Genomic DNA, 13,430 nt, shown 5'->3' with positions numbered 1-13,430 from the left:
AAAGTGGTTGGAGGACTGCAACTGTCATTGGATTTGTCATATACTGAAAGACACGCTAGAATCCAATGCTCATTAATCAAAATAATTAACTTCCAATGTGCTTCAAAGTCAGGAAAATTCATATGGTAATATTGCAATATTATTATGTACAGTATTAATGTTTATTATGGATACGGTAACTACTTCATCGGCGTCTCCTTAATGTCAACACATATCTCATTTTTTAATAATGTTTCATGTCAATTTTACTATAACAAAAAAAATTGGGTAGCTATACCATTCAGTATTTAAATACCAATACAATAAATAGAAAAAAATAAAAAGATAAGAATCTATTAGCTTCAAAAGACATAAAATTATAGGCTGACAATAAATTATACTTCAATTAATTCATAATACAACAAAATGCTACATATATTTATTGTACATCTATGGAAGTGGTATCAACAAAATTATGTATATGTGATATAAAAGGGAATATTAGGTTTTAAAGGATTTTTTTAATATGAAGATTTACTGTGAAAATTTAGTAATATATTGTATCGTAATTTATTCAAAGCATTGTCCTTCTATAGCCGCTACATTTTCCCATCTTTCAGGCAATTTACATGAAAGGTAAAGCGCTGCTAAGACAGATCACCACTCATATGTTGCAATAAGTAGTAATTAAAATGAACAAGGTCTGAAGAATACGACGGATGGGGTAGCATTTCGCATTTTAATGTTTCCAACTATGTTTTCGTCGATTTTGTAACATGCGGCCCTACGTTATCATACTGTTGAATTACATTGTGTGCCCTTTCCACCATTTTTCTCGCAGACTTCGGCTCAGTAACGATCCCCATAGATGCTTCATTAGGTTTTAGCAGTTCTTAATACAACGTGGGGAAAAAGTCTTGCTACCATTTTGATTGGCTATAACTTTGCTTAAAGAAAAGATAAGTAAGTTTGGTTTTCATAAAAAGTTTGGTCTCTACGTTTTCGTTATGATTGAAAAATTATATCGGCTAAATGGTAACCGCGATTCGCTATGGAACTTTCGGACCTTTTTAAGGCATCTTTCATGACATCCTGCAAGATCTGGTGCTGAATTTCTTCAAATTCGTGACGAATATTGTTTTTAAGATGTTGAATCGTTTGGGGCTCCTTCGTGTAAACTTTTTATTTTAAGAAACTCCATAAGAAAATGTCTGGTGCTGTTAAATACGAAGATCTGTCTGATCATGCTAAATCACCACTTCGCGAAATTAGCATGATTATTCATGGAAAAACGGCGTTCAATAATTAAATTGTGGAACGAGCTGTATGTGCTGTGGCTTGTTATCTCGCTGAAACCACATGTCCTCTAGTCATTGCTCTTCTATTTCAGGCACAAGAAAATTTCGAATCATGTCTTGGTACCGTTCAGCAGTAACAGTAACTGCAACACCTTGGTCATTTTCAAAAAAAATAGGGACCAATGATGTTTCCAGCATGAACACCACACTATACAGTTGTTTTTAGTAGATGCAATAATGTTTCATAAATTAAATGAGGATTATGTGTTCCTCAAAACTGACTGTTCTGTTTATTGGCGTGGTTACTGAGAAGAAAATGGGCTTAATCGCTCGTTATCAATTTCTGTCTAAATGTCTAAATCAATTTATACCAAATATCTGCAATTTCGCCAGACAGCCTTAGGATAGCATTACTGCACTCAACTCCTTGATCAGGATCTCTCGGCAATTTTTGCACTAATTGAATTTTGTACGGAAACATTTTCAAATAATTTTTCAAAATTCGCCTTAAACTGCATGCAGAAAGGTATAACTGGGAACCACGTTTCCGAATTGATGTGTCTGGAGACAATATTATCGCACACTAGAGCCACATTTTCAGCGTTACGAGACGTCCGTTCTTCCAGAACGAGGCCTGTCTACTGTTGTACCGTACTGTCGAAAATTTGCATGTAAACGGTAAATTGTGGTTTTGTGAGGCACAAGACTATTAGGATATTTTGACGCAATTTCGGCTGAGTGGTAATAATGGAACGATTATTTTCAATAAATATTGTTACTATTTATGCTTGTTCTTGTGGAGTATATTTATCAATAATAAAATGTGGTCGTATACACAACACAATTGTTAAAGAGAAACTGAACTAAACGTCACATAACCAAGATGGCACGCAATCAAAATGGTAGCGGGACTTTTGCCACCTATTACAATACACCGATCCGATTCCACCAAATAGAGAGCATTAAGTTGCGACCATGGATATTCGGCTTTGTCATTGATGCATGACCAGGTGGTTCCCATATTTTTATTCGGATTGGATTATCGTAATGAATATCGTCTTTTCGTCACCAGTAACTCGACGATGTACAAAACCTTTTCGATTTTACCGCTGAAGCTTTTCAGTGCCTCTTGGTTTTAATTCATACTTGTGCCGTATGAATATCCAAGCTTTTGGATTATGCACAAGCGAGTCGAAGGAGTTTCTTATGTTTCTACGAACAATTTTATTCAAATCTTCGTTTTCAAATTTTTTTGCCTGTCCAAAACGCTCTTTGCTCTCGGTGTCCTAATAAACACTTTTTAAAACTTCGAAATCACTGTTCACATGCTGAAATCGATGGAGCTTGGTTGCCACAAAGCTGCTTTACACATAATTCAATGACCTTCAGCCGCTATTTACTATTTACGCTCTACAACTTTTCAACACACTGAAAAAATATCTAGTTCGCTTAGACGAAATGACGCATACTGAAAAGTGAAGCATTTCAGTGAGGCTTCAACATGAAGTTGATTACAAATGTACTCAATGCGATTTAATACACAGTAACATGATGTGTTCTAAATTCTTTGAAATCAATTTATAAGCCTAATATTAAGTGAAAACTGGAAATTTTAATCATATTTATCAGGCTCATAAAAATCTTTACAAGATTATCCGCTAATTATATATAAAATATAATAAATAATAAAAAAATAACAAATTTCATGCCATCCATATGAAAGCTAAAAACCCAAAATAATGCTTCCTAGTAAAATATTTTTATAACACTAATAAAATAAGTTAACAACAATATCTTTGCCACTCAGTTATTATTTATTGAAAATTACTTCAAAATATTTACTGAAACGTCTAACCAAAACAAACCCACATCAGTAAACGCATTTGCAACATCTTGTAGATTTTGTTTTAATAGTACGATGTTACTTGATTTATTGTAACTCGTACGATATTCAAAACATTTTATTTTAAACTTGTTAAAAATGATGGAGTATGATGACGTGTAAGATCATTAATACTGACATTTGGCTCTTGGCCAATTTATTTTCTCTGGTTGTCTATTCAATTTCTACACAAAAATCAAAGCATAATTTTGCATTATCATTACATTATTATTAAAGTCATGTGGTCACCGATTCGAATTGGGATTGACTTCTCATCAGACGTTAATCAGGGATTATCGATGGTTAAGTTTAGTGGTTCGACGTCAACATTAAACAGTACATTCAGTCATTTTTTCAAGTCGAAGAAATTGACGTTATTAAAAGCCGCTTTATTTAATAGTAGGTCCATATACTTAAAACTGATATGAATAATTGATTAAAAAAAAGAGATTAGATAATTACAATGTATAATTTGTCATTATAACAAGATCAAGAATCTCTAATCTTTGAATTTCGATGTGAAAAATATTCACAAAACCGGATACAAATTATACATGTAAAAGAAATGAATAATTAATAACAAATGCAATATACAATATAACAAACTAAGTAATACTAGATGTTACGTTAATAATATTATTATTATACAAAAAATCTTCTTTAAACTTCAAGGCTTCATCTTATATTCAGATATTCAACTAAACAAAATATAAAAAACCTAATATAAGAAGGAATGAAACAGTAAATGTTATAATAAAAATTCATAACTGCACAAGTAAGCACTGCCTGCTGTGGCATATCGACAAAACTTTTTCTTGCCATAAGTTGGCTCGAAAATCTGGCACGGAATTGTGGGAAATCCTCCTGAGAACGTAACAGCTCGTCGACAATTCTGTCGGGAACTTTTCTCATTTGATTTTTATAGAAAATATTGGTTTTGGTTCGACAAACTTTTAAACATATTCGATGTGTATGACGGACCAACTAATCGCATTTCAAATAAAAGTTTTATTTCTTGTACGGGAAAAAACGGCTTCGTTCTGTTAGCGAATTCGTTTCGCTTTTTTGCACATAAAAAATAATGGGATTGTGAGAATATGTATTTTATATATATAAAGTTAAGGAAAAAGTATAATAGAAGTTTTTAAAGCCGCGTATGAATGAAGCCGTATTATTTTTTCGATAGGTAGAAAGTTTACGTATTCAAGGGTTATTATTTGTTGAAAATTGAGATTCCACAACATTATTTTCTTCATATTTTTCCTTTTGATTCAAAAAACTAAAAATGCGGAAAATACTCATCGAAACTTGTATGGTGTTTATAATAATGGGCACCTAAGCAAACGCTAGTGACCTAACCATGGCCGTTCAATCATTGATCAAGCCAATGAAATTCGTATATTTACTGTAAAGCCAGGCGCAAGATGGGACGCAGCTTGGTGAGGTGACGGAGAACTATTGTCATTTACTGCAATAGTATCTTTTCGAAAGAAAATTGAGAATTTCGCTACACTGTTGATATCCTAATAACAAACATCGACCCAGATATTATGGCTAAGGCTATAGAAAAGTACAAGTGGCAAACAACAAGATCTACAAATAGACTAGAGACTTGAAAATACAGCTTAATAGCTCCAAATCTGTGCATGTTAATTTTGCTTTGCGGCGAAATGACAAACATCTCGATGACAGGTTAAATTTAAAATATCGCATTAGACAAAAATCAAAGCTTATCAGACTCAAAATCAAAAAACTATACTGATTACTTGGAAGATACTCCTAACTCGACCTAAAATCAAAGCGATGGGTTTATCAATCATATACAGTATACGTTATCCAAGATTTCACCTTAAAAATAAAACAAGATTACTAAATCACAGCAAGGCAGAAGCAGCACACTTATTGGTAGGAAATCAGAAGACCATTCGAACCATTTGAACCATTTGAACTTATATAGTGTATTTCTATATAATTAGTGTATATTTATATATTTTTCTCACACGCTCGTCCTACCTGTAAATTGATGCAAATACAATGAACAATATTCATTCAATTAATTTTATAAGTTAAGATTGCACTAAGCATATCTAACGTAAGATGTAATTAATTAAAAAAAGGAATATATGCTCTTAAAAGTATATTGTATCAACGTACGGTTATCTGAATTTTTTTTACTATTTAAAAATGTAAATCTATCTAATTTATTTAAATTTGTAAGGTATAGGATTTATAACATCGAAATCATCCTCTGCACTTCGACTAATACAAATAAATTAAGCTGTGTTCAATGAACATTTGCATTTCTGTTCATTAGTCTAAATCTGTTCTCCCATTATGTCGTATAAGAACACGTGCATTGTCTATTTTATCAACGAGAAAAGCTCGTCACGCATTTATCTGCCTGTTAAATTTAGGTACGCTACAAATGAAAGGAAATCGTGTTAATTTGGATATAGAAATCGATTTCATTCTCACTTTAGAAGAGAGTTATATATATATTTATATATGTACAATATATATTTTAGTTTTATATATATTATTAACAGACATTACTGGTAAATTATAGTTCTTGAAATTAGTCAGAAGAGAGTTTAATATATATATATGTACAATATATATTTTAGTTTTATATATATTATTAACAGACATTACTGGTAAATTATATTTCTTGAAATCTACAACTTAATCTCAATGGGTTATAAATCTAGCGAATATAGTAGATGTTACCAGAATGTGCACTTTCATGTATTGATTTTCGGGATGGTTATTTCAGGAAGCATCTTTCTTCCTGTTTTGCGGAACTAGCTGGTTTAATATGTGAAGACAATAAGAATTAGACAATAGACAATAAAACAATATATATTCGACTTCTAGTATTCATAGTTTTGTCTAGTTTAAAGACCAAATAATAAAAAAAAAATTGATATAAATGCATTACTTCTGTCAATGTATATTAATGTATCATTCGAAATTATTCGTTTTTATATCATGAGCGTTACTCTAAAACTGTTTACTTTATATGTTTATTCTTTTAGTAATGGATCCTACAATGGTGAATCACTGTTTTCTTCTCTTGTGGTTCAATAAAATATCAGTCAGATTAAAATATGAATGAATTATTGTTCTTGGAATAAAAAATAAATCATGACTCCAAAAATCTCATCTGAATCATAAGAAATATTTTTTTGTAAATGAGTTAATTTGATCCGGAAGTAAGTAATACCGCTAAACTGCGCGGCTCTGATAACAAACCTATATCTATACCGCTTTAATCCGAAAAATTGATTACAGATCTAAAACAAAAAAAGATAATATTGGCAAGAAAGTATCGGATGTTATCATTTTGCAGCTACTTCCTGCAACGCAGCTCGGCGACCTTGACTATTACCTAATAAATATGTGCAGATATATTGATGTATACAGACAAGACATATATTTAAAAGAGATAAGCTGTAAGAACAATATTAATATTTTGATAAATATAAATTGATACAATCATACATCGAATTTAGTAAACCTTAGTTCGGATACAATGAATAGTTGAAACAGTTTTTGAATCGGTTTTCTGGAATCTTCTTTACCGCCTACTTCGATTTAGTGTATCTTCCACAACGCAATATCTCTTGCATGGCTATGCAATGAATATGCTCTTACACGACAAAGAGCATGTGTTATAAAGTGCCCAGCATTGTCATGCAAGAGGATCACTTTGCGTTTGTTACTCGCTATTGCTGGTCTCTTTTGCAACAATATAAAATCCAATTTGTTCAATTCGCCTCAGTAAACATCTGTAATAACAATAGTTCAGTTTTAGCAACTATACCTTATACACTATACCATGCTTTTTTTATTATTTAATGAATATATTGTTACTAGTCGTTTCCCTCTAACCTACAATTTGTCTTTATGATATCTTAAATCTAGATATATAACTAGGAGGACCCATCGGACCTATCTCAGTCTCTGGTGAAATAATGTTTATACATGTGACTGCTGAATTTTTTAATATATGCACCTCACTACACAACACTACACAAGATCAGATGGTTTCATTCTTTTGAGTCTGTGTCCTGTTCTGGTGGTATCCAATAGTAATATTTCAATATTCGTGTGAGAATGGAGTCTTTCCTCATGTCCCCTTGCAATTCTCTTGATTTCTTGACTACATCTAAAAATATATCTGAGCATACTTTTTTATTTCGTAGACTTTTCCAATAGCATGTGTTATTCTATGGACCTAATCAACTGTTGAGTGCTTGTTAATAAACCCAAACTGGTGTGCTGGTATTAGGTTTTTTCTCTTTATGATCGGTTTTATTCTTTTCAACAGAAACTATACCATATTGATCACACCATATACAAAGCAAGACTTTATGGTCACGAATATTCCGCTTTGATATTAATGTGGTGTCAATTCTTCTCTTGGGCTAACCTATAACTTGTTAAAAACTCTTCTTCTTTATCTGGCAAGCAATGAAACCGCGATGTTAAAATGGTCCAAAAAGGCACTTTCAGTTAATTTGTGTGCTAACCATTTGGATATTTCCCATCGTAGTAGACGTCTAGGAACAGTGTAATTTTCATTGCGAATTTTAGCTGGGTTTTCGTCCAATAAGTCTTGCAATTTGTTATCTTCGACCTTTTTCATCATTCAGGTCGTTATTTGCCATCAACGTCGAAATCACCACGTATAAAAAGCTGAAACCAAAACCGGTAACTGAAAAATGACGGAGTAATATCATCATATATACGGTTCTCAAAGCGTTTGATGGATTTTGGAGATTTTTTCGAATGAAACAACAAATAACAAGTAATGTATGTCGAATATAACATTAGGAGCATTCCATGCATTTGTGTACAGTGAAAACCTCAATGATACTAAATGGGATACTATTATTTTACGTACAGAAACGTCAAAGACCTCCCAGTATAACAGGTTAGATTGTTTCACAATTATTTACATATATAATTCGAATTTTTCCCAATAGATATCGCCAATCAAAATAAATGCAAGTTAATATTATTAACCTGAGATAGGCCCACAAACTATTCATATCACAAGTATATTAGTAAGGTTATACAAAGAAATACAGCCTAACTTTCTCATCAAGATAAAAATATTTACGTTTTGTAAATATAAATTTGATTATCGAATTATTGAACCTATCTTTCAGCGACTTCCGTTCTTATGTTTATATCTGCAACGAACTAATCAATACGTAATTAGATCAAGCCAAATGCGATAACGGTGATGCATCGATAAGTGGCAATTCATGAATCATTGATAAGCTATCATCGTCCATAATTGCCACTCGGTCTGGCATTCCCATTTGAGTTTTATTTGTGGGCGAAAAAGAGCTTGTTTATGTTGTGATCGTTCGGAAATAGCGAATTAGTATATTAGTCAGTGAAGTATAATCGTATCAATGGGCGAGATTGAGCTGGATTGTTACATTTCATTGGTGAGTCAAAACCTAACCGGAAAACCATCTACCATCATTTTTAGGGACCGTTATAAATTGAGCTCGCGTGCGTTGAAATTTTAAAAGGGTTGTTACATATTCAGATATGGACAGATGGCGAGGTCGTGACAATGTGGGAAACGCCATGTGATCATTTAATAAATAATGGGAGGCACATACAGTTTTAAAAATGTATTATATACTGTGTTTTCTTAATTCACTCTTCATTTAGTATTAGAAATAATACAAAATTTAAGACAATTTAATAGCTGTTAATATCACAAATTATATGTCGTATATATTGGTAAATATCAAATATTTATATAATTATGTAACTGTATGTATAATACAATTAATTTAGATTATATTACATTAATTCATACGTATTTTATCATATTAATTGCACTAGTTTTTACTATATTAGTTGTATTAGACAATCAAAGCGTATTATATAAATATTTTATATATTTATCTGTCTTCATGTAATGAATATTAGAATACAGTAGGTTGCTCAATAATTTCGCGAAATCTACATCACATTATTTTTTGTTATATATATTTTGGCTCTTCTTTCAACTTCATTACACCTATGAAACGTGAGAAGAAACAGAACTCTGAGTACGTTTAACACAGTTCTTTTTTTTTGTTGCACACTAACCATTGATGGATTATGTTTATAGAAAATTATGATTCTAGAGGTTTACAATAATAATGTATGTTTATTGTTTTCACCTTGAAGGTAATTTCTGAATATTACTTCGAATACAAGGAGAGTTGATCTACGACACTCTTTAGGATGTTCAGTTTTTAATTTAAGATCATAATATAGGCTGAAGTTTCATCCAAAACGATAAAATAATCTATGTAAGTCTTACTGGAATGTTTCTGTTCCATTCTGCAAGTATACATGGTTTTGAACCTCAGCAACTAAAAGCTGAATCCAGATCATCAGCCCCTTCCAATCTTGTTGTAATTTTGCAACAGATTGACGATTACGTGCTTGCAATCCACTGATCTATCTACTCTCTATTTCGTTCGCATGGAAAATGTAAAGTATACATTTTCACCAAGTAACCACTTGTACAGCTTTGTTCTGCACGTGTGGTGACAAACAATTTTGGTACCAAGATCTTATGAGTATAATACTACAGCAAAACCATGGTACTGCAAGTACGGACCTTTGAGTGCATTTGTCACGATTTTTCCACGTTTATACAACATATAACATCCACAAACGTGACAAAGACACTTTGAATAGACTTTGCAACGTTGTCTCTACATGATCATATGTTCAGAAGCACAATCACAAACACAAAAACAATTTTAAAATGATGAAGATCTGAGTTCGGGGCATCAAGTAATGTTAATATAACAAAAGTTGACACCTGAGTTTGTGTTCTTGGAGAATGCAATACACAACTTACTGTATCAATATTTTTGTTAAATAAAATTTGATTAAATTAGTTAAACTATAGATTTAAATATTAGGATTTAGGTTTGTCTTAATCGCTACGGATTTCTAACACGTAGCATTATTAACATAACCATTTTGGGGAAAATATTAATATATTCCATTAAAGTAGGATTTGCGGGAACCCTTATATTAATGCTATTATTAAAATTAACCAAACTCAAGTGAATATAGCATGTTAAAAATAAATGAGCAGAACTTATATATGTATGAGGCTCAAAAAAGTGTAGTGATTACTTCGAGGACAATCAAATTATCACTCCACAACAAATTGTTATTATATAAACACATTTTGAAGCCTGTGTGGTATGTAACTATGGGTTGTAAAAAGATATTCAACATCAATATGATCCACATTTACCAAAATTGAGTTCTTGTCTGAAACTGTTAAAAATATAAGGGTACCAACGTTTAGAGAAGAAATACTACAATTGCTAAGCAACCTTCAACAAGGTTTGAAGAGATCCTTTGAACTAGGATAAAAACTGTTCCGTATCTTAAAATTATGTGAACTGCATCTTCTTAGATAATCATGAATATAGACTTGAATATGTAATTGTAATACGTATGTACTTTTTATATAAAAAAAGAAAAGTACCGCTGGAATTAATTATGTTGATTGCATTAAATCCAAATACAATATATGGACAATAATTTAGTGGGCTTAGAAAGGGTGATCTGTGGACGACTTAAGAGAAGCTTTAATGGCATTATATTTCACCAGAGAAATACTTGGAATAATTAAGAAACATTCATAGTAGATTCATAGTAGAGTGTCAGAAAGAAGTGTAGAAGTTATTTTCGTGGTGTTCACGTTGCGAAATCGGTTTAGGATGCCTTGAAATAGCTTCGCGCGAATTCGTTGAATCCCTTACCTCAGCTGTCTAATTCATGTAATTTTCTCGTGTCACTTATTGTGGTCAATAACCACCGTAATAACTTATCTATACTATATTGTTATAACGCAAAATGAATATGCTATAAATATCATATTATATACATAACATATGATCTCTGAATAATTATATGTCAGCATTTTAGACATAAAAAAGGGATTAATTTATGGTTTAATTACAGGTGCGAATAATGGAACAAAAGCTGGCATGGTCGGCTCAGAGTGACGCAAGCAACGCGCAGATTCATCGTCTTGAAGGTGAAGTCGAGGAGCAGCGTCAATTGCGTTTGCACGACGCTAGACAGGTATGTTTATTAAAATAAAATCTCGATCCTTTTTTATATGGCAATGTGTCATCAGGTGGAAGCGAAAGCAGCACGTATCAAAGAATGGGTGACCAATAAGCTGCGCGAGCTTGAACAACAAAACCAACATCTGCGTGAGCAGAATATCAAGTGCAATCAGCAGCTGGAGCTGTTGCGTAACCATCTGGCCTTGGCGGATCGCCGAAGGTCGGAGAGTAACTCTCCCGAGCCCAGACAGGTAGGCATTTTTCCTTCCGGATAAAAATAGCGTTTTCCGCGTATGAAAATAACCGGCCGTTTCATTTGTAGCTTCCGCTGTCCGGAACGTCTTCGTACAGTACTTCACGTCATCGTCGGTATCAGTCAGTCTGCCTTTCTACAAACACAAACTTTGAACCAGTTGTTCCGAGTACTTTGGTGACCAGCGTTAATTTCGGGACCAGCAATTCCAGGTAAATCATTTTATGACTCCATTAGAAATATAGAATCAAAATATTTTATGCAGTTAGCCTTTGATATTTATCTAACATATTTGTTTCTATAATTACGGCTTTTTATCTTTTTATCTTATTTCTATCTTATCTAACTTTCTATCCTAAATAAAGCACTTAAATACATTTTTAAATTATTGTTATGGTTAATTATCAATATTATAAACATGGTATATAACACGACTAACAATATCAGCAAAATGGCCATGTTTTTTAGCTTCATAGATATCTACTTGTTATTAACATTTTAACAAAATAGCAGTTTTATAAATGAATGAAATGAAAAGAATAATTTAATCCAGGAATCGAGAGTGGATTGTTCTTATATTTTGTTTTTTTCACGTAACCACCAAAACAATAGTTTAACAGTGTTGAGTTCTTTCTTTGAATCTTTAAAAAAATCATACAGGAAATGCAAAGCACGAAGTTTTAAATGGTTTTATTCTCTTCGTTGATTAACTCTTATATTTCTTCAATAGTAAAGCATAGTGTAAAGTATAGTGATGTGGATTTATTGAATGCAAATTATTTTGAATGTTGAATAATGAGCATTCTTAAAACTCCACGAACATTTTTACATCTATGACATGAAATTATGAGCTGGACTACCTGACTATAGTATTGTGATTAAAAGGTAGTAAGATATAAATTCATATGCTCATATCATACTGCATATTATCTTTATTCGTATTAAAGCTCCGCCGAACTACAGCTATTTTCTAAACTCAAAAAGTTACCACTCGCCAGTCGGTAGGCTTAATGCCCAGAAACTTGGTTCGGACCGACCAGTCCAGATAAACCCTAGTTGATAAAACAATAAAATAACATAATTCAACAACTGTTTTGAGACTGAGAAAAACATTTTTTAATCCTTTGTAAGAGGCCAAATACAGTTGGAAAAACAAATTACCCGTTGGCATTTTCTTTCAAATGTCTTATTATATTTTGACAATTAATAATCTTATTTTCTTTTATATTTTATCTACATGGCTAGTTTATTTTTTTATTAAAATCATAGTAGTAGTTTAAGATAGATAAATGTGAAAATATTTTTAAAAAAATTATTATTTGTTATAGTAATCTAATAAACTAACACTAGTAAGTTATTTGTTTTCTCCCAATTTTTTTTAAGTTGTTGTTTGTTTGTTTATTACCCCTTATGACTTTAAAATTACCAAACACTTATTCTACGTTAAACCCTTTGTGCTTAACATCTGCGTCACTGTTTTCAATATGCACTGAGACTTAATAATAACTTCATTGAATGAGATCAAATTGTTTGAGCATAGTCCTTGATAACGTTATCGACAGCTTCTACTTTCAGGTCCTTATGCAGATTGTCATTACAAACACACCATGGAGAATCAATAATACATCGCAGTACCTTGTTTTGGAATCTTTATATAATATTTGTATTGCTTTGACTGGTACAACCCCAGAGCTAAATATGATATTTCCACACTGGTTTTGAAACTTGTTGGTAAAGTAAAAGCTTACTAGATACTGACAGGGCTGAATATCTACCCAATAACCAGTACATTTTTTTTACTTCATCTTGAGTTTATCTTTAGTTTATTAATTCTTCGATACGCAAAAACAGCATGGAAACCCCTCTCTCAATTCATTCAATAAAAGCAACGAATGCAA

At 32.0% G+C, this 13,430-nt stretch overlaps 1 protein-coding gene across 19 annotated transcripts in view; it reads left to right on the top strand.

Moving 5' to 3' along the window:
• LOC143194396 (uncharacterized protein CG43867) overlaps nt 1-13,430 on the top strand; it is a 510,718-nt gene that overhangs the window by 478,652 nt on the left and 18,636 nt on the right. For 18 of the 19 annotated variants that reach the window (XM_076401131.1, XM_076401127.1, XM_076401129.1 and 15 more), the window contains 3 exons: nt 11,170-11,292; nt 11,348-11,530; nt 11,602-11,744. In XM_076401131.1, coding sequence (XP_076257246.1) covers nt 11,170-11,292; nt 11,348-11,530; nt 11,602-11,744 — 449 coding nt within the window. Of the gene's footprint in view, nt 1-8,469; nt 8,622-11,169; nt 11,293-11,347; nt 11,531-11,601; nt 11,745-13,430 lie in introns of those variants that run through there. The other variant, XM_076401134.1, reaches the window with a different exon arrangement.

Source organism: Rhynchophorus ferrugineus, unplaced genomic scaffold, assembly GCF_030347505.1.
Source record: "Rhynchophorus ferrugineus isolate W39M unplaced genomic scaffold, kcgeb_rfMv2 rfM3, whole genome shotgun sequence".
Lineage (NCBI taxonomy): Eukaryota > Metazoa > Arthropoda > Insecta > Coleoptera > Curculionidae > Rhynchophorus > Rhynchophorus ferrugineus.
The sequence above is the reverse complement of the archived record's forward strand: the minus strand, read 5'-3'. Positions and strand labels throughout refer to the sequence as shown.